This window comes from Cucumis melo, chromosome 11, assembly GCF_025177605.1.
Source record: "Cucumis melo cultivar AY chromosome 11, USDA_Cmelo_AY_1.0, whole genome shotgun sequence".
Classification (NCBI taxonomy): domain Eukaryota; kingdom Viridiplantae; phylum Streptophyta; class Magnoliopsida; order Cucurbitales; family Cucurbitaceae; genus Cucumis; species Cucumis melo.
In genome coordinates, this window is record NC_066867.1 from 4,806,874 (window position 1) to 4,828,739 (window position 21,866).

At 33.0% G+C, this 21,866-nt stretch overlaps 2 protein-coding genes across 4 annotated transcripts; one reads left to right on the top strand and one right to left on the bottom strand.

Annotated features, from left to right (window-relative positions):
- Positions 1 to 9,817: 9,817 nt before the first annotated feature.
- Positions 9,818 to 14,675, bottom strand: LOC103498431 (dolichyl-diphosphooligosaccharide--protein glycosyltransferase 48 kDa subunit). Its single transcript, XM_008461033.3, has 13 exons — positions 14,323 to 14,675; positions 13,960 to 14,096; positions 13,605 to 13,730; positions 13,363 to 13,416; positions 13,112 to 13,225; positions 12,594 to 12,649; positions 12,451 to 12,492; positions 11,982 to 12,057; positions 11,791 to 11,862; positions 11,591 to 11,716; positions 11,396 to 11,500; positions 10,575 to 10,658; positions 9,818 to 10,176 (listed from the first exon to the last, which is right to left on the bottom strand). The coding sequence occupies exons 1-13, from the start codon at positions 14,588 to 14,590 to the stop codon at positions 10,129 to 10,131; spliced, it is 1,308 nt and encodes a 435-aa protein (XP_008459255.1). The 5' UTR covers positions 14,591 to 14,675; the 3' UTR covers positions 9,818 to 10,128.
- A 3,368-nt stretch (positions 14,676 to 18,043) lies between these two features.
- Positions 18,044 to 21,375, top strand: LOC103498430 (deSI-like protein At4g17486). Of its 3 annotated transcripts, none has more exons than XM_008461031.3 (5): positions 18,044 to 18,503; positions 19,032 to 19,359; positions 19,770 to 20,023; positions 20,424 to 20,711; positions 20,804 to 21,375. In XM_008461031.3, the coding sequence occupies exons 3-5, from the start codon at positions 19,813 to 19,815 to the stop codon at positions 21,040 to 21,042; spliced, it is 738 nt and encodes a 245-aa protein (XP_008459253.1). In that variant the 5' UTR covers positions 18,044 to 18,503; positions 19,032 to 19,359; positions 19,770 to 19,812; the 3' UTR covers positions 21,043 to 21,375. The 3 variants fall into 3 exon arrangements, with proteins under 3 accessions (XP_008459253.1, XP_008459252.1, XP_008459251.1); XM_008461030.3 differs by having other exon boundaries at positions 19,032 to 19,321; XM_008461029.3 differs by lacking the exon at positions 19,032 to 19,359.
- The last annotated feature ends 491 nt before the right edge of the window (positions 21,376 to 21,866 follow it).

Here is a 21,866-nt window from a genome sequence, read left to right on the forward strand (position 1 = left end):
GGCCTCAAATTTTTCTGCAGGGCAACAATAAGCTGCTGCTCAAGCTTTCTCTTTTATCTACATGAGGCACTCATCTACTGTTAGGTGTAGTGCTTCAGTTTAGGTAGCAGGCTTAAAAGCTCGAACGAAACCTTGAAGATCTTTTTTCAAACCTTTGACAAACCTTTCAGCTCTGGCAATCTTAGTTACGACTGACTCAAGGGCAAAATGGGACAACATGTCAAACCCTTGGTCATACTGTTGTACTGTCATCTAGCCTTGCTTCAGGTCTAGGAACTCCGGATGCTTGGTATCCTTAAGGTTGGTAGAGAAAAACTTGGCGTAGAAATTCTCATTGAATTGTTTCCAAGTGATCTGACTCACATCTACACCAAGCATCCTTTATGTGGTTTACCACTATATCGTACCTTTATCCCTATGTAGGAACATACCACACTGCGCCTTTTGGTTGTTAGGGCATCTCATGTTGTGGAATATGGTCTCCATAAAAGTTATCCACATCTCTGCCTTGGTGGGGCCTTTCAAAGATCCATCAAAAGTCATCGGCTCATACTTCCTAAAATCCACAAATGCTTTGCCTCAACTAACAATTGGTTCAACAAGTTCACAAGTTTTGAGATGCAGTGGGAGCAAAATTAACAGACACCTAATCTAGCCAATAGTGGGTTCCTTACTTGGTATGTGTTTATACTTACTCTTTTCTATGTTTAATATTTCAGGCAAAATAGAGGTAAAAAAAAGCTGGTGAACAACAGAAAGAGCTCGTGACATGCCATATGAGAACTTACTCTTTGCTTTCGTTTCTCATTTCATACTTTCAGTATTTTGTCTTTAAATATTTTATTTAAACTCATTAATTATTTTATGTTTTTCTCTTCAAAACTTAGATATGGCTCGAACTTGAATTATGTTTACATAATAAATTTTTTTGTTTGTCAAATCATAATTTATGGACGTTTGTTTGAAATTTTTTATTAAAGAATTGGTTGTTCCTCTTTTCTTTTAAATGTAAAGTAATGACTTCAGCTTAGTATAAGGAGTTGGATTGTTATAATTGGTATCAGAGCCTAAGTTTTTAGGTTTAGTAGATTGACTTACAATGTGAGTCTTTGATTTTTGTTCATATGACTAATACAAGTTTATGTTTATGCACATGACTTTGTCTGTATTAAACTATATTAGAATGTTACGATTTAATTGTGAAGGATTTTGGTGGTAGAATTTAAAGAAAAAATACCGACATGTAGAGGTGCACAAAGGAGTGGTCGAGGAGGCTGAGGAGCAGGGCATAATCAGTCGGAAGGTCAGTCTGCTACGTGTCACAATCGTAACCCTTCAAACACAATTGTGCGACAGTTATTTTGCTCGGTCAACAAGTTAGCCGTTCAAAATTCGAAATCCGCGGATAAACTCGTGATATAATGTAGCCTCCCTTCACGTTCTTGAGAAAATTGTTTTATAAAACGTGAGAGAAAAAAAATTATTGAAAACATCATAAATGAAAGTATTGAAAGTATTGAAATATTGAAGTATTGAAGATTGTCGATTGTAAAGAAAAAGCTTAGTTTGCAAAAATTGCGACAAAGTTTGGGTGGGGATTCACAACTACTATGCCTCTCCTATAGTACATATTGAGATTTTTTAGTCTTGGCAGGCTTGCATATGAAAATGTCAAAATTTCACACTCTAGCTCGATGACACGAAAATGAAAGCAATAGACTAAGCAATAAAGAAAACATAAAGACAAGGTAAATTGGGGGTATTTGGACATGCGGACATTGCTACTTTGTCAACCCAGTTGGAGCAGAGGTTTAGAGATTAGTTAATAGAAGCGTTGGCACAATTCTAGCTAGCTCAGCGAGCCACTATTCAAGCTCCAATTATACCTTAGGATTTGTCGGATTAATTATCAGTTGAGGCAAAGTATCTGTGAGATTTCAGGAAGTATGAGCCTTAGACTTTTGATGGATCATTGGAAGAACCCACCAAGGCGGAGATGTGGATAACTTCTACGAAGTCCATATTCCGCTACATCAGATGTCCTGATAACCAGAAGGTACAGTGTGTCGTGTTCCTACATAGTGAGAAAGCCATAGAGAGGATGCTTGGTGTAAATGTGAGTTAGATTACTTGAGAGCAATTAAAGGAGAGTTTCTATACTAAATCTTTCTCTACCAAGCGTAATAATGACAGTAGAGCAGTATGATTAGGAGTTTGACATGTTCTATTTAGCAATAAGTTAGTTTTAATCGAGACTACATTAGTTTAGAGGTTTGTCAAAGATCTGAAGAAGGATCTTCAAGGTTTTGTTCAAGCTTTCAAGCCTACTACCCAAGCTGAAGCACTGTGCCTGACAGTAGATATGAGCGCCCATGAGGATGATGACCTGCCAAAGACTTTAGGGAAGGGACCATCCATAGGACAAAAGAGAAAGCCTGAGTAGTAGCTTGCTGCCCCACATAGGAATTTGAGGCCAAGTGGCATTTTCTGCGATACCAGCAGGAGATTGCTGAGGCAGGAGGAACCATAAAAGAGATACCTACTTGTTGTCGCGATGGAAAACTCTATTTAGGTCATTGTCTGGTCGGGAGCGGAGTTTGCTACAGATGCAAGTAAGTGAGGCACATAGCTGATAAATGCCCTCAAGAAATGTCTTGGGTTGTTTAGAACCAGGGTTCTACATCCCAGCATAGAAGAGGTTTTGCCAATAATTAGTAGAAGGTCGAGAAGGCTGGCACAATGGTGACAGGTACGCTCCTAATCTTGGGACAATATGTACTAGTATTGTTTGACTCTGAGGCTTTGCATTTTTTTTATATCTTCACTCTTTGTTAGCATTTTTGTCTCGAAGTAGTGTCCTTGGGTCATGTGTTATCAGTGTCTATTTCGTCTGGAGAGCTTATGTTGTTGAAAGAAAAGGTTAAAGCATGTCAGATAGAAATGACATCATGTTTTAGATGTAACCCTGTTAGTTCTAGATATGCAAGATTTTGATGTAATCATAGGCATAGATTGGTTATCTACTAATCATATAAGCATAGACAGTTCCTGCAAGGAAATAGTTTTTAATCCTCGTGAAGAGACTAGTTTCAAGTACAATGGGTTGGGACTCTGGTTTTACCCAAAATCACCTCGGCCATGTAAGCCAACAAGCTGTTCAACCAGGGTACTGGAATATGTTGACTAGGTTATAGATACTAGAGACCTCGAGGTTTTTTTGACATCTAAGTCATTGGTGAGGGAATATCCCTATGTTTTTCCAAAAGAGCTTTTAGGATTATCGCTTCATAGAAAATTTGACTTTACTATCGAGTTAGAGCCAGGCACCATTCCTATATTGAGAGCTATGTATAGAATGGTCCCAGCTGAAGTAAAAGGACTGAAGATTCAATTACAGAAATTACTGGACAAATGCTTTATCTGACCTCTAATGTGTCACCTTGGGGAGCACCAATATTATTTGTCAAGAAGAAAGATGGATCGATGTGCCTGTGCATTGACTATAGAGAATTGAACAAGGTGACGTTCAAGAACAAGTATTTGCTATCCAGAATTGATGATTTGTTTGACTAGATGCAAGGAGTCACTATATTCTCCATGATCTACAATTAGGCTACTACCTATTGAGGATTAGATGTGGTTTGGGGACGAACAAAGCAAAAGTTGGTAGAACATGAATGAATTGATATCACATCTAAATGGAAGGGATTTTCAGAACATGAAAGTAAGGTTAAGAAAGACTCAAAAGAATTAAAAGTTACTATTTATACCAATAAGGTGCACCTTCCTTTTCGATGGCTCGATCGTAAAAATTTCAAAGTTAAAACTACTTAGTTCAAAACAATTCTATGTTGGGTGACCTCTTGGAAATTTTCCTAGACCGTATGTGAGTGATGACAAATCATACTAAAAGGACTCGTATTGGTTTGTGGGAACGACTTTCACTCTAATAAGCCTTACAAGTAAGGATGACGGTTGTTAGGTCGTAGGGGGAATTCGGGGATTCGAATTTCGAATCTTAGGCCTACAGTGTTACACCTTTATACCATCATAGCCTTTTGATTAATGGTGGTAAATTATTTAGTAGGTTCAAACTATGTGTAGAGCATTTTACAGCATCTACCTTAGTCAAGTGAACCTATCCTAATTGGTGGGAGAAAGTGCCCGTTTATTTAGTAGAGACAAAAAATTCTGAATGGGCTTTTGCATGAAGGAAAGAATCTTATGCTTTTTGATATTCACCTAAGTACGAGGCAAGTGCTTTAAGTTAGGATTGGTTTGGATATTGTTTTTCAGATCCTACTGGAAAGCAAGTAAAATTAAAACGAATGGGAAGATGAAAATAGTTCTCCTTTGATTCTTGAAATATGGATTTGACTCTAGTAATATAGTCCCTTTTTCTTTTTGGGTTGCAGGTGAAACATGTCAAAGTAGAAAAAAAATGTTCTAGCAGAGGTTGAAAGTGCCTATATATTTTGGAGTTGTTAAAGGAAATTAGGGTTCATTGGATGTCCTTATAGTAGCTTTATTATCGCAGAAGAGCTTCATAGGTAACTCACAGGCCTAGTGAAGACCAGATAAAACTTTGTGCATCCAGATCTCTTCAGCACTACTCCTAGCGACAACACATTGCTTCTTACTCCTCCAAGTAATAAGATTAGGATTTTTTACCTCAACCCCTTGAGTGGAAAAAGGTTTTCCAATGTTGTTAGATGGCCATGGATCTAGAGCTTGTCACAACCAAAATCCTCTTGAACTTAAGTGGATTCAACTTAAAGATCTGCATTTACCTTAGTCACAGATGTGTCAAGAGGAGAAATATGGTGCATCAAAAGTAAACTTTTTTTGAAGTATGAAAGATGAGATAAAGGAGAAATGAGTACAAGAAGACGAAGGGCATGACATCTAACCTAATAAGTTAATTATGAAATAAGTTAGGTTTTGAAAGTAGGAACTAATCGACGGAAATCAATAAACGTACTTCATACTACATTTGTAGCTCAGGTTATAACCATTTTTCTCTTACACTCAGTGATACTGTTACCACTCCATAATAAAACTTAGTGTATTCATAATGAGATTTTATTAATTCATCTATCGTAACGAGTCTTAATCATAAATATAATTGAATTATTCTTTCTATCATATTTACTTAAAATTACAAATCTATCACATTTGATGCTATCGTAACAATATGTCAATAATGGTAAAAATAATAGTAATATATTGTGAGAAATTCATAATTTTTTATATTGTTATAGTAATAGTATATGTAACAGTGAAAATATGAAAAGTTTTCTTTCTTTTTACATTAATAAGTTTGGTGTTTAGGAATGGAAAAAAAGAAACATATTTTGTAATTGAGTGTTGACAAAAAAAAAAATTAAATTTAAAATTAATGCATAGTATATGTCTACTTTGTAGGAATTTGTTATGCTTGAGAATGAATAAAAAATTAAGCATTTTATGGTGTTGGAAATTTTAGAAAAATATGTATAATTGGATTTTTTTAAAAAAGAACAAAATAAATTTTATCGAAAAAAATTGCATCATATATCTTAACTCAATTCAACGTCTCAAACACAATTGTCTTACTAATCCAATTACATGCTTCGGTTAATTAAACACATTTTTTATGATGTTTATTAATTATTGATTGCTTAAAAATTTTAAATTATGTGAAAATCATAATAAATTAACTAAATAAAATAAATTAGAGTGAGAAACCCCAATACACTTTTATAAAGAAGATTCTACAAGTAATATAACTTTAGAGATAATTAAATAAAAAGAAGTAATAATAAAGCATGACAAATTAAAACTGACTTAAGATGATCATATTGTAAAACTTTATCATTATCTTGAACATAATAACATAATATTAAAAAAAATAAATCACAAAACATTTATCACATGCTTAAAGATATGTGTCCAATTAATTAATTAATTGCTTTGGATTTTGCATCTTAAGTAGGAAAATTGCTTTGCAATTAATTAATCACACGATTGGATTATTATTTCTTTCACGATTGATATTAGGATGAGGAAAATTGTGAAAACAAATTTAAAGAATGTGACATATAAAATTAAAAATTCATTAACATAAACGTCATTGAATCTATACTGTTAAATTGAAATTTATATATATTTCATAAAATAATTAGATTTTTTAGTTTATTTATGTACATTCAATCTTTTGAATCCTTCAAAGTTCAAAAACTTGGAAAGTAATTGGGATTTTTCTTTGGAAAAAGAAAGGAAAAATATCTTTTTATCTCACATTTTATTTCTAAACATAAAATATTTAGTCCGTTTTAAATTTGAGTCCAATTTACATTCTTATATTTTTAATTTAGTCACCGAAAGATATACTCTAAATTTCGGTTTTTCAGAGAAAATGTCTACAAGTTATTCTTAAAAAAATAAATTAATCCCGCTTTAATTATAATCATCCATATTAAAATTAAAGTTTTACTTTATAATTATTATGAATTAATTAAATAGAGACTAGATAAAAAAAAAAAAAAATCAACAAAACAATTTCAATAACATCGACAAAGATCTCAAGTTAAAAATCTTATTTCGGTCCTTAAACTTTGTATCTTATTCTATTTTAGTTTTTAAATCTTTGAAAATATTTGTTTTAGTCTTAAACTTTTGGAAAAATCTTACTTTGGTCTCTGGATTTTTGTTAACTTTCAATGGGGTGACTTCTATATTTGGGTGATTGAGTTTAAGATTCATCATATTAATTAATTGATAAATAACAAAAGAATCTTACTAATTTATTTATCAATGCCACACTTAAGTCAAATAAACCCAAATAACAACTAATTTTATTGTTTTTCTCAAAAAAAAAAAAAATTAAATCACTCATATCCCCTTTCCTACTCTCCACCTTTATTTTTTCAAATTGAAATCTTGAAAAGACATTGCCTAGAATAAAAAGAAATAAAATAGAGCTGATATATTAGTGTTAACATTCATGGAAACGGTGAAATAAACTAGAAAAGTAAAATAGGTACAACAGATGTATATTAAACTTTAGGCAATTGTACATAATATTTAAACAATGAATTACAAAATGCCAAAAAAAAAAAGATGAATAAAGAATGGAAAGAAAGAGAAAAATAACACGTCAATGAATCACAAATATCACATCAATAAATCACATGATATCCCAAATTTGAGGCAGTAAAAAATTTGTACATGCATGAATTGCATCTAACATATGAATTGAGAAAGTTAAGTAGAATGACAATGCGTCGAAATGGTAATGATCAAAATATTGAAGAAAATGAGTTTTTGAGTTTTTCGATAAAACATCAATTTATCATCTAGCCTTTAATTAAAAATTAAAACCCTAGATTGTTAAGAGTGATTACCTTATTTGGTAGTCTAATCATCCAAATATAAAAGTCATCACATCATTCCGTCAAAGATTTAACAAAATTCTAATGGCAAGGACCAAAATTATATGCTCTTTTTGAAAGTTTATGGACTAAAATTGACTAAGACACAAATTTTAGGTACTAAAATAGAATTTAAACCAAAATCTCGCAAACATCTAGGCAAAGTTCAAAGGTGAAATATCCAACCCCAAATTCATTTTATACTTACTTTAGGTGATACAGGATGATTTTACATTATTCTATAGAGTTGTTTGCTTATGTTTTTTTATTTTGCAAATATTTTGCAATTTTCATACATCAAATTCTACTATACTTGTTTTAGGTGATTTAGGATGATTTTATACATGAATTATAAAGCTTTTTAGCCTTTTGTTTTTGTCTCGCACATACTTCATAGACATCTCATGATTATCTCGCAACTACCAAACGCCAATTAGTCGATCTTAAATCAATTATATACTTGTTTTATATGTATTTATGTGGTTTTATACCTACTTTAAGAAGTCTTTTAGCTATTGTTTTTCTTTTATCTCACAAACTTCTCGTGATTATCTTGTTAAAAAAAATTATATACTTGTTTTAGGTGTTTTAGGGTGGTTTTGCCCATGTTTTTTAAGACTTTTTTAGCTTTTTTTTTTTTTTTTATCTCGCAAATATCTTGCACGTGTCTCGCTCAACTTCCAAACTTTAAGTACCTAACTCCAAATCATTTGTATTCTTCTTTTAGGTGATTTAGGATGGGTAGGAGTATGTTTGAGCGAGTATTTTAGTTATTGTTTTCGTAGCTTCCAGATTTGAAATATTGAACATCCAATAAATGTTATGATGTAGAGGTGATTTAACGAATTGAAGTTGTATTATGCTTAATTTATAGGATTTTTTTTTTCTTCTCACAAATATCTTGTAACTTCTAAATTTTAAATATCCAACCCAAATCAGTCATATACTTGTTTTATGTGGTTTAATATGCTTCTATACATGCTTTAGAGATTTTTTAGCTACCATTTTTTTTATATATCTCGCATACATATCGCTACTTTCAAACTTCAAATATCCAATCCCAAGTAAATCTTATATTTGTCTTAGGTGATTCAAACAATTTTACACATGTTTTAGAGTTTTTTTAATCTCACAAACATCTCCCAACTTTTAAACTCAAATGTCCAATCCCAAATCAATTTTATATTTGTTTTAAGTGATTCATGGCGATTTTACATGTTCGAGAAGTTTTTCTATGTGTTCTTTTTCATCTTGTAAATATCTTGCAATGTTCAAATTTGAAATACACAACTCCAAATTAGGTTTGCTTCTCTTAGGTGATTTAATGTTTGATGAAGTTCTTTAGCTATTTTTTTTAATATCGCAAACATCTTGCACGTATCTCATAAATATCTCGCAATGTCAAATTTTGATCCCATAAAACTTGTATAAAATCATACTAAATCGCCAAAAACAAGTATATAATTTGAGTATTTCCAATTTTGAAATTGTGAGATATTCTTGAGATGTCAATGAGAAGTTGATCTTATTTACTTCCTTCAAATCCTAAAATTTTCGTTCAAATATATATATCAAACAAATCTTTTTTACCTCATCTTCTACTCCAAATTTCTCTCTCCTCCATAAACTGTATTTGTCCTCAATTTTCTTCTTTTAAATATTTTCTCCATCTTCTCACGTAAGATGTAATAGTTTATTAGGTTTTAGTCGTCGTCGAAGTCGTCGTGCCTCCTCTCCACCTCCATCCAAACCTTCACATTATCGCCGTTCAACATCACTTGTTAATGGAAAAGCAAGTTTTCACAGGGAAGCATCTCATACAAAGGAAAAGAATCATTCGAGTTCTTTTTAAGGTTTTATTAAAAGAACATTTTAGACTTTTGAGGTTCCAAAACTCATCTTTTTGAAAACACATCTCACAAACTTTCAAACTCCTAAAACTAATCCAATTTTTTTGGTAACTTTTCAAACAACTCATTATAAATAATGAAAACATGTTAAACATGTATATTTGACATCGACATATGTGAGACTCGGAAGTAAAGGAAGGATGAAAATAGTTAGGAAAAGTAGGAGAGAGCTGACCTCCACACAACCATCTTTTTCCGTAAGCCAGAAATTTGTGCATAGAAAAGGAAAGAAGAAAAGTATGGCGGCAAAAGCATATTATTTGTAGGAAGAGGTAGAAATCGGTCTTTTTCCTATGTGACATGGAAAAAATGACTTTCCCACACCCCACTTTAGCATTACTACATTTTACTTTTCTGGAAACTTTCATCTCAATTCTTTTTACTTATATATTAATGTCTTAATTCTTTTTAATTAATATATTATTACTGACATTTTACTATATTTAAGAATATTTTCATCTCTGAGGTTGGAAATTCGAATCTCATCTCAGTTCATACCCAAAAAAAAAACCTATAATGATATTTTTCATTACAACTATCAGAAAAGAAAAGAAAAGACAAAATAAACTTATAATCTCCAGGTGCAACATTGCACATAGAATAATCTATAGTTAAAACAAGAGCTGCTTCTCAACAAAATTGTCATTCTCTACATTAATCACTAAGACTAAAGTATCCATAACTTTAGCAGCAACGCTAGAAAATTCAAGTATGCAAAAGAAGTAGAGCTCAAATAATAATTCAATAACAAAAAGAAACTAAGCTCTGCATCCTTACACTGATTTCGTATGCATCTGCAAAGTTGGTTACTTGTTGTATAGGTGAACAATAGTAAAGATGAAGAACCCAGCCATCTGCATAAAATTTAATTCTTATGATTTACCAATTTCGAAACATGAAGTTATACATTAAGAACATGAAATATCAATTGAAAAGAACACAGAAATCTTAATGATATTGATGATAAAAGACTCATTTACCTTATATTTGTTTAGTAATTTTCGTTTTTTTAAAACAAAGATTTATCGAAATAGGGTAAAAGAAATTAAACGTATTTTATAAAAACTAAAAAATGGGTTGTACATCGAAGGTTAACAAATCTAAACCTGATATTGTGATTATGTAAAGACACAACATGAAATAGAAATTCAAACGGAGAAGGGCCATAAAGGGTATGAGATTTGGGAGTGAAAAACCCATCTCCCCTCCCTCTCAATTCCCTATCTCAAACAGACACATAAAAAAGCCATACCATTGAAAATGCTGATCCATAGTATGGATAAGCTGTAGGAATGAATCTTTCGTATTCATTGTGCCTAAAGGGTCTCACTGGAATCTGCAAAATAAGAATGTTCAAGAAAAAAAAGCCGGTTAATAACAGACCATTAGTTTTCCCATGCAGCAGTGATGTTGAGAGTGAAACAATATGGCATAGAAGCAACATTGTCTGCCTTTTCAACTGAATCCCAAGCTGAGTAGGGATATATTTTCAACACAAGGTGTTTTGTGCAGCGTGCCACTTATAATTTGTAAATAGAGTAGATGGATGGACTCTTTATGCCAAAATATTCATTCATAAACTGTATGAATGGATTGAATTGGAAAACTTTAGAGGAAAGAGGAATTTTATAGAATCTATTATCTAATGATAGAAAACTAGTAAGCCTTGGATTGTAATATATTAGTCATCAAAGTAAGTTCATTCACATTTCATTCCTAAAAAGATCATGGGTTCAATCCAGGATGGTCACCTACCTAGAAACTAATATCCTAGTCTTATTTTCTCGATCAGATGGACAGCATTCACTTACCTGTTGGGTTAACTATTAAGCAAGCCAATAATGAATAGCTTCACCCATGTACATAGTGTACTAAGGTGAATGCTCATAGAGGCAGAAAAACGATCAAGTTCCATCTTAAACAAAGAGAATTAGCATACTTTCCAAACACTGATGGGAAAAAAGAAAAAAAAAGAAACATGGCAATTTACTTCTAGCTAAAATGGGAGGATCCATCAACTTGCAGATTCCCTCCATAATTAGAGTATGCATCAAGATAAATTTTAAACATTACCTGCTTTGATAGAGATAAGGTAGTGTAGCCAAGTTTTTGATACTCAACCTTGAACTGGAACACTCCATATACATCTGGAACTTTGAAGGCTGTGTGATAAAGACCCTACAAGAGAAAGTATCTATAAATATTTGGGTCCAATCAAATCCATAGGTAAAATCAAACAAAAAACAATTGTAGAAAACTGATTCATACCTTGTTGTTTGTCGATAAAGTTTTTAAAACATAGGGGCTCATCATGTAAAACTGCACCTGAACATCATCAGTTACATATGGCTCCCATGTCTTACCAGACCACTCGTAAATCTCAACTGAATATTCCTTTAAACAAAATCCAAAGGTCAGAATAACTCAAATATTTCCATCTCATTAATTACATTTAGCCTTAAAATTACCAATTCATCATTAATCCTGTACATTGCCGGTTCATCAGATTCCCCAACCTTGTGGTGCCTTACATTCACAGCCTACAATGCGACAGTTAGAATTAGCATCTACAATCAAATTCTGGACTGAATTCATAGAGTAGAAAGTGCTAAAAAGTTCAATTGTAGTAGCATGTTAGGCAACCGAAGAAATGCCTCACCTTAAGATGACCTCTCTCGTGGAAAACCCATTTGCTTAGTTCAACTGAAAACTGCTCGTTGCCTGACTTATCAAATCTGTATCACAACATAATCTATTCAACAAGTGTCTTCAACAGTTCATAAATGATCTGTCATATAAATGTGTGTGGGTAACTGATCTAATGCACGTCAACGATTCCAATCAAGGTTGTTGAGGACCAAAGCAACAATTCACTAATAATTATTCCAGCTTCATAATTGCTTTCCACCACTCATTAGAAAATATCATACTTATATATAATGGTTGAACGAAAAATTATTTATCAGTGATTACCAATTCAAGTTTCAATTTACAAACCAATTTAAGCAAACATCATTTCACACTAAGATGTCACAATGATTATCAACATCAACCATGTCTTATCAGAAGAATCACAGTAACTATAATATGTTTTTATCAACAAATACAGTTCAGCCATTTTGACTTACTTGGTCGGACTCCCAGCCTTCTGTACCCCAGATTTGAAGAATCTATAAACAAGAGAGAGAAATATAGTACCATGAGATCCTGAGATGCCAGAAAAAGAAAATAAATCAAGCTTGTTTCGGGTAATAAGTTAAGTGTTGCCTACCGATTGCTAAACAAACTTAATGATCCAGAGATCAAAATCCGGGCACTGTTTCTTGCCTGCAACATAGAAGGAACTGTCAATTCCTTTTATAAAAAATAATAATAATAAGAGAACTGTAAGGCCAGCATCAGCATGAGTTTTAATCAACAAGAAAATATGTACTAAAAAAGTTACAACTAAAAAGTAAGTCAAAGGCAGCTCCCCCTCAAATGGATAAAAAGGAGAAGCCTTAATGATTTAGGATACCAAAAGAAAACTTAGAAGAAAATAGAAATATTGTCAAAGTTCATGCTTGAATAGCCCAAAGTTTAAAGAAGTAATCCCAAGTCTCAAAGTCAAAAGGTCCTTGGATAAAAGATACAAGCTAAGTCCACCAATCATACAAGATACAGTTTCCACATTGTACCTATTCAATACTTAATCATTTTGTTTATCAAACTCCATACTCCAGTAGCATAGAAACAAACCATTAACAGAAATCCAAAGAAAGGAAAGCAGAAACTTAATAGAAAATAGACCTGTATGACTGAAACCAGGGAGATGGCTGATCCAGTTAGTTGTGGAGGACTTGATAGCTTGGATTTTGGGTTGGCAGAATAAGCTGCGGGAGATGCTGATAGAGCTTTGAGCACCTATAGAATAAAAGAAGAGAGTTTAATAAAGATAACTGATGATGTCAATCCAGAGTTATGTAGTAACTTCCTGAAGCATTAATTAGAACCACATTCTACGAAGAAGTTGTAAAGTAAACACTATCCAAGTATCTTACCAAGCTATTTGCAGGATTTAAAGTATGGCCAATCCCCTGGAAAAGTACAGGAGCCTGTGTGGAACATTCATTAAGTAGTAATTAGAAATAAAAATTATTACAATAATGAAAACTACAAATACGAAATAGAGATAGTACAATGGAAGAATACAAAACCTAAAGTAAGAAAACAAAAAATGAATTCAAGATCTCTCGTCTTCACACATGATCATCTTTCAAAATATAAGATATATAGTACTTGCCTCAATTTTCTGGCTTCCCACAATTACATCGGACTTGATGAAATCATCACTAGCAATCAATGTATGGTCACCCTCAGTCTCTAATACTGCATAGCTGGTGTGGTCTATGACTACAGAAGCTGGATCCTTTGGCATAATATTTCTCATATAAGTATAAGTAGTGCAGAAAAGAAGCAGATGGTTGACAAAACTAATACACAATACATTTGCTCATAGAAACTGTAGAAAAAATAATACTCAAAAAGAAAAATTCTAGTAGAATCTTTTTACAGTATACAGAAGAAATATCATACTCGTAGGGGGTTGACAATTATGCTACAGATAAATAGGTAACATGTCGTAGATATCCACCTACCTCATCAAAATCAACACCACATTCAGTGGCAATTTCTCTGATCAACTCAGATGCATTAGAATCAGCAGCAAGAATCAAATCATGGCCCGAATCCACAAAATCCAGTATAGCAGCAGAATCAACGGATCCCCCAAAGCCTACAAAACCCAATAAATGAAAACTTAAACAATCACCACAATGCCAATACAATCCATTACGACTAATTAGTCCAACCTCAAAACATAATAACTAAAAATTAATAAAATTCCAAATAATTGAAACCCCATTTGACCCAATGTCTCCAATTTCCAATGGAAAAAAGAAAAAAAAAGCACAAGATTTCAAAAACGAAACCAACAGAGGACGAAACGAACAAGGACTTACGTTCAATTGTTGGGGCAAACAAGATCAATGCATCGTAGAAATAGCGTCCATATCTCTGCAAGGCGATCTTGGGGTCATCGGCGAGCTTGAAATCGAGGTCGAAACCTCGAGATTGGAGGGACTTGAAGAACAAAGAATGGGAAGATTTGATGGCGAAGTCATCGAGTAAGACGAGGACTTTACGATCTGTTGGATTCTCGGGGGAGAAGGCATAGGTGAGAAATGGAAGAAGGGCGATAAGTGTAAAGAGGAGAACGGATTTCGACATGGCGTTAGGGTTTTAGGAAGTGGCAGAGTCCGAGAGAGAGATCTCAAGAGATCTCTTTTACAGTCGTTGTGTGAAGAGAAGTAGAGTCTTGGGAAGAAGGATGTATTTGAAATTTGGCCCCAATCGAAACTTTAATCACAAAAATACCCCATTAGCTATGAAGAATTTGCCAAATGACCCCTGTACTTTTACAAAAATTTCATATGGTCCTAAAATTAGAATCACCTCTCAAACTTTTGTCTTTTTAACATAATTTTAATCACTCTAGTCAGGAATTTTATCATTTGTTGGTCGGAGTCGATTTTTCTATCAATCTGCCACTGAACCGTTTATGGTCAAGTTAGTAATTGATCAAACTGACTTTGACTATTGATGAGTAAATATCGGTTGGTCGATCAATTGATTTAGCTCTTTAAAATATTTTTTGAAATTTCTCAACTTGAAACTTTTACAAACCAACACCGGTCGACCAACTTCAATTTGATTGTTCAGTTCAGTTTTTCGACCTATCATGCTCGCTCCTAATTCTAGTATATGAAATTCATGAATAATTGTCTGATTATCTCTTATGATAGAATTATTGTCTTTCTTGTGGAACTAGCATCTTGTATACAAGATTTAACGAACTCTAAAATGAAACTGAACTTCAACGAATTTTAAATGAAACAAAAGTGTTGATGGAAAAGTAAGAAAAAAAGGGTGAAAAAACAATTTAAAGAAGATATATATATATATATATAAACTAATTCGTGATCATTTGATTACGCATGTCTCATCCTCAAGCTGGTTAATATTTGAAAAGATGTATCCATTCATGAAAGAATACAAGCACAAGGAATTGAAATGGTGCATCCCTAAACGAAAGAATTACATGTCATTTATTTGTAAATTGTAATTGAAAAGGAAAGTATTTGGTATTTTCTCAATGAAGAACCTGCATCAAAATAAGTACTAAAACTTTGAATTTCTCCTGAGTGAACATCAATCAAATCTATTTGGTTAATTAGTGGATTCGATGTCTTGAACGATCAACCATTTTTGAGTAAATTAAGTCAGTAGAAGCCATGCAATTTCTCATTTTAACAAAGTTAGTTATCGTTAGTGGTTCATTCTGACCTAAAACACTATATGATCTAATGACCTTAAAATTTTCTCATATAAATTTGTCCTTTTCACATTTATATGAGTAAGTCCTATTAAGAGCATCATATATACGATCTCATAAATAATTATTCAAGCATTTAAACAAACAATTAAAAGCATAGTGTTTATCACCCAGAACTACCTTTCCACTATTTCAATCATTCTTAGATTAGTAAATGAAAAATTCCATTACAATGATGATCAAGTTATTTAGAGATCCAGACAATCTTTAAGTCAACTAAGTTGGGTTGCCACTCTAATTGACTTTGAAATTGTAGGCTATAATCCCATTTTCTTTGATGGACTTTCAATCAATTCTCTAGTTAAATTTTTTCTATACGAATCTACAATATTATCTTTTGATCTTACAAAATCAATACACACATGATTAAATATAACTACATTGACATAATTAAATATAACCGCCCTTAAAATTGTGTTTAAATCTCATTTACGACACATTGTCCGATCTGATTTATTAACCATCGAAATATAGGAACTTTTTGAAAACAATTGCTTTAATTTTCAAACTTTTACTTTTTATGTTTAAAAACTATTCCATAATGTTATTTTGTCATGTAACTTTCACTTATTTAATACTCACTTCAACCGACTTCTATCGTATTGTGTATTTATAATCAAAGTTGAATTCAAAATATAGACGCTTATAATTTATAAGTAGAAGATTGTTTTTTTTTTTTTTTGGTTTAGTTTATAATTGGTCTCTAGATTTCAAAATGTTATATACTTGATCTTTAGGTTTGATCAATTTGGTTTTGATTCGGTTCATTAGTTTGAAAGTGTTACAATTTTACCTTTGAGATTGAGTTATATTTTAATTTGATCTCCATATTCATATTTTCAACCTTGATTTTTCTTTAAATGCACACTTTTAATAGTGTCTATATATCAATTTAAAATCAATATGAAGTGAAATTTTAAAATTAAGGGATGAAAAACAATAAAACTTAATTAATAACAATTCTTTTAAATCTTTTAAACTAATAAATAAATAATAATAATGACAAAAAGTTAGTATTTAGTTAAATAAAATCAAGGTTAAGATATAAATCATGAAATTCAGGGGTAAAATTGAAACAACCTACATCTCAACCGTAAAAAAATTGTGATTAATTAAACGTAATATTTTGAAAATTAAAATTAAACTTAGAAATCAACGATTAAAATGTGTAACATGTTGAAATCTAGATAAGATCGAATAGAATCTAAACCAAAATCATAAAGCTCAAGACATTCTTGTTTTTTTTCCATAAATTTTGAAGTTTATAGACATAGTAGTGTGAATTTGATTGAAATCTAAGTCTCTTTCAATCAGTTACACATTATGTACTCAAAGTTGTCAAGCATGAGAGCTCCCACAAAGATGGGGTGGAACTATACTATGTAGCTTTCTTTTTCCATCCCAACCCTAGTGGGAGTTTCAATCCTCATCTTCACCCTATTTTTTGGATTTTTAGGTAATGTTGGAATGGAGGAAAAACAAAAAGGAAGAAAAATTAGGTTTCTTTGGTCCAATCTTCAAAGAGTTATCATAGAGAGGAAAAAGGGAAAGGATGGGTCAATGAGAGATAGAGGAGAGAGAAGAAATTGTTGTCACAATCAATCTTAGTAGAAATCATCCAGTGCTTCTAAAACTAAAAAGAAAGAAATGTTGGAACCAATTTTCTTTACATATTAATATATATATACTTCTGTTTCAAGTCATCAAATGTGGATTGGATTGTTTAGCTTTTTTAACTCATTTAAAATTATAACAAATTTATTTTGTATTTAAATTAATTTTTTTTGAAAAGTTCAACATTTCCACGAAGTTTGATGAACTGTTTGTAATTTTAGAAATTTCTAGCATTGCTTTTGATATTGTGTCAAATAAGATGTTTTTTTTGTTATATCCGTCGTTATTATGCATTTATATTTCAAATCTATTGTTGAAGAATTATACAACAATTTGACTTCAAGTAGATTAGAGTAAATTTATTTTTAATATCAATGGGGTATACGAGTTCTTATTTATTTATTTACAATATATAGGATTTGAAAATTTAAGTCTTCGACTTATTGAGAAATGAGTACATGACAGTGATTCACGTTCATTTTTTTAAATGTGTAATATTGATCAATTTTGTACTAATTAGATACAGTTTTAAAAACTCATTTCTACTATAAAAGAAAAATGGGAAGAAATTAAAAACAAAATCTAAAATTCAGTGATTTCAAACAAAATCCATAGCCATAAAGAAAGAGATTCCTTTTAACTCATCATTATTAAAGAAAAGAGAGAATGGGGAAGCTGAAAATGACAGCAAGCGTACTAGCAAGGGACCAAGCTTGGAGACTAAAAAGAAAATCAAAGCTTGACGAAAATGGGAATTCGAGTCTTCAAATCTTCTAGTTAAAAATCTTCCCTTAAACTATGCGATTCAAGCTGTCCACGAGCTGAGCTTCATCGAATTCAACAAAACCAACTACAGGGTTTTACTCCTACTTCTACTTCCTCTCTTTGACTGTTAGCTCCTTCAAATTTTTCTTCTCAAATCCTCTCTAATTTCCCCTTTTCTTTAATACCCACTTTGGAAAAGGACAGTGGTTTCTGTTCCCCTTCTTCATTTCTGCATTTTCAGTCACCCACACGCTCCACCCCCCACCCCCCACCCCCCTTTTGGAGCTCTGAAAATGGCTGCCACTGTCTTCTTTCTTTCTGTCTCCTCTATTTTGCTTCTCTGATGGCTGTTTTACCCTTTACAAAAAGGTTTGTTGCTGTTCCCCACGAATGGGTTTCGATTGTTTCTTTCTTTTATCAAAATGGTTCTCTTCTCTTCTCTTAACTTTTCTACATTTTCTAGGCTTCTTTTGCCATTTTGCTTTCTGGGTTTTGTTCTGAATCTGATCTGGCTTCCTATGTGGAGTTTTTGTGTTAATTGGCTTGTTTTTTCACTTGGGTTTCTGGATTTTGTGCTTCTTTCTTTTTGGTTTTTGTGGAAATGTGTGAAGCTAAATCTAATACACCCACTCACCACTTGTTTTCTTGTGGTTACATTTCGTTGCTAATCTCTCCTTGCAAGATGTTTTTTTTTTGGTTTGGGAGTTTGACTTCTTCTTGGATCTTGACATAATCTAGTTGGATTTGGGATCATTATGACTAAGCTATGATTAATTTCATAACAAATTGTTCTCTTTTTTTTTTAACTTACAGTCAGCATTCTTTAGCAGTGAGGCTAAAATCCATTCCCAGATTCAAAGTTGGGTTTAGAAATGTATTTTGTTTTACACTTTTCAGGCTTTGCTTGTGGAACTACACAAGGAATCTTATAGGAGGAATGCATTGAAGAAGATCTACTTTTACTGGATTTCCTCCAGTTTTCTTGGATCTACAGAGACCTAAGCATATCCTAGATAGAACATCTGCCCGCTACTGAAGTTCTAATAACCCGATTGATGGGATGGAGGAATATAAGTGATACTGATAGGTTCATGGAATTGGCAAAAGATCATAGAGAACTAGAGACTTGATTAGATCCCAAGAAATGTGAATGCTGTAGCCTTGTAAAAGAAGGGGAAGAAAGAGAAGTACAATTCTACTTTGTGATACTTGCTTGCTCCTTAAGGCAAATACTCGTTTCAGCTTGATAGTTTCTTAGAGCCCCTTCATTTTCCAAGTCCTTAGGGGATTGCCATGAGTCACCGAACACAAATTACTTCACATCGGTCAGCTCATGAGTTGGGATGAATTAGATCATATTATATAGCTACACAGTTTTCATTTGTCTAGTAACATCACTGATAGTCTAATACTATGTAGCTGTCTCTGGTGACGATTCTTATTCTTGTTTAAATATTTGGTCATATCCGTGTGGTTGAAATTTGACAACCTTGTCTATGTTATCATGATTTCGTATTTTGATTAGAAATACACTTGATAGAAACATCATAAAACAGGGTACTTCAGTGCGAATTTTCGGCCTTTTCATTATAGCTTAATGAAGGTAATGTATACTTCTGTTTCCAAAATTTACAGGCTGAGCCTAACTGCCAATTGATTCTTGGTTTCACCCTCAACCATGAAAGCTAGATCAGAGAATGGATGGCATTGCATCAAGTCTCTTTACTTTAGAGGTAAACCAACCAAGGATTTGTGCCTGTTGCAGAAGGTGAAGGCCTCCACCAGTACGCCGGGAGAAGCTCCAGTCTATCTCAATGTGTATGACTTAACCCCTGCAAATGGCTACGTCTACTGGGCTGGCCTTGGTATCTTTCACTCTGGTATAGAAGGTCAGTTTGTTTCTCATCTTGTCTACGTGCATACGTCTGGCTGGTGAACAACATTTTCTTCACTTTTCTGGACCAAGGATCTTTGGATCTTCAATCAGATAGTAATTGTGCTAGCAAGCCATTCAGTGCAATTATGTTGATCTTGTTTATGTTCTTAAGATTCTGTTATAACCACTGACTTCTCCATCTGTTGCCAAACCCTTTTTTTATAATTACCTGATCAGATATAAGTTATTGACAGCTATGCACTATGCTACTAATGATATTAAGAAGGCTATTGCTAAAGTCAGCGCAAGAGTTTTTTCAAACAATTCCCTTTGGAATGTTCCTGTTTTAAATGGAACTTATTTTGGATCTGTAATAAATGTGTGGTTATTCAAGGATGTTACTGTGTTTACAGTTTATGGCATTGAATATGCCTTTGGAGCCCACGACTACCCGACGAGTGGTATCTTTGAGGTAGAACCCCGAACATGTCCTGGCTTCAAGTTTAGGAAGTCAATCTATATCGGCACAACTTGCTTGGACCCAATCCAAGTGAGAGACTTCATGGAGCGTCAAGCTGCAAACTATCATGGTGATTCATATCACTTGATCGTGAAGAATTGCAACCACTTCTGTGAGGATGTATGTAGAAAGCTAACGGGGAAATGCATACCAAAATGGATTAATCGACTCGCTAGAATAGGTAAGTGCATCGTCATTTCCCTAGCCTCAAATGCTTGTCCCTCTTTGATTTTGACAAAACAAAATCACTCACAATCTTCAAGCGACTTGCAGGTTCAAAATGCAACTGCATACTCCCCAAGGCACTTAAGGCCACGACCATGCAACATGACCCGAGATTTGAGGGACAGGACAGCGAAAAGAAAAGGCTAAGAAGTGGCTTCAGTTGCTTATCCTCAATCTCCATGAATCAGAAGGAAGTTTCAATATCTTCACTGTTTCTACACTCCCACTATAAAGGCTGCCTACCTCCATGGGAACTAAAAAGATCGAAAAGCTGGTCGTTCAAGTAAGGAGAAGACAACCTACCTACGCGGATTTGAGATATCTAACAAGTTTTCCTTCTTCCAGTTCTTGGGATAATAGCCGTGGGAGCTGATTGGTTTGGGCTTTGTGGATTGATCACAGAGGCTCTAATCTCTCTCCTTTTTTCTCTCTTTTCACTTGTGTTTTTAAGTCTCTGAGAGGCTTCGTTCTGATCATTGACTTGGGGGATAATTCATTCATGATGTGGAGTTATATCTTTCGGTAGAGCTTAGGAATCCAAGTAGCTGGTCGGTTTGCCAATGCCAATGTATATTAGCTGTTCATCTTCTTCTTCTTTGCTAATCATTGTTTTGGCATAAGCTCAGAAGTCTCCATGGTTCTCTTCCCTCTCTTTTTATCATTATAGTCGTATTTATTGTTTTCAAAAAAGAATATTACATTACAAATGTTGAAGAGATTATCATACGATTGGTAGGAGCTTGAGGCGTTAAGTTGAGTTTACAAGTCTAAAATTAATATGTTGGAGTTAGGATCAAAGTTGTTTAGTTAGGAGGTAGGAAACATTAGATAGAGGAGAAAGAAGAAAGAAAGAAAAATTTGATCATCGATAAATGTAAAAACTTTAATATATTGTTGAAGTTGTTGGAGTTGAGTTTTTTAGCGCTCTTAAGTTGAACTTCATAAGTCGGTGGACCAAACGCGAGTTAGATTGGTTTGAGTACTTAATCCACTCTTATATAGGACAGTGCTTTCTTTCTCTTTTCTTGTTTCTTTTTGGTTGAACTGGAAAGTGGATAATTATATCTGTCTTTAAACTCTTTTTGGCAAAATTATTTGAAGCCCCAACTCC

Excerpts from the sequence above, each read along its gene's own strand:
- LOC103498430 (XM_008461031.3), top strand. The coding sequence starts at position 19,813 with ATGAAAGCTAGATCAGAGAATGGATGGCATTGCATCAAGTCTCTTTAC. Across the intron at positions 20,024-20,423 it reads CTTTCACTCTGGTATAGAAG|TTTATGGCATTGAATATGCC; the intron begins GTCAGTTTGTTT and ends CTGTGTTTACAG. Across the intron at positions 20,712-20,803 it reads TAATCGACTCGCTAGAATAG|GTTCAAAATGCAACTGCATA; the intron begins GTAAGTGCATCG and ends AGCGACTTGCAG.
- LOC103498431 (XM_008461033.3), bottom strand. The coding sequence starts at position 14,590 with ATGTCGAAATCCGTTCTCCTCTTTACACTTATCGCCCTTCTTCCATTT. Across the intron at positions 13,731-13,959 it reads GTGGTGTTGATTTTGATGAG|GATCCAGCTTCTGTAGTCAT; the intron begins GTAGGTGGATAT and ends ATTATGCCAAAG. Across the intron at positions 13,226-13,362 it reads TAAATCCTGCAAATAGCTTG|GTGCTCAAAGCTCTATCAGC; the intron begins GTAAGATACTTG and ends TTTATTCTATAG.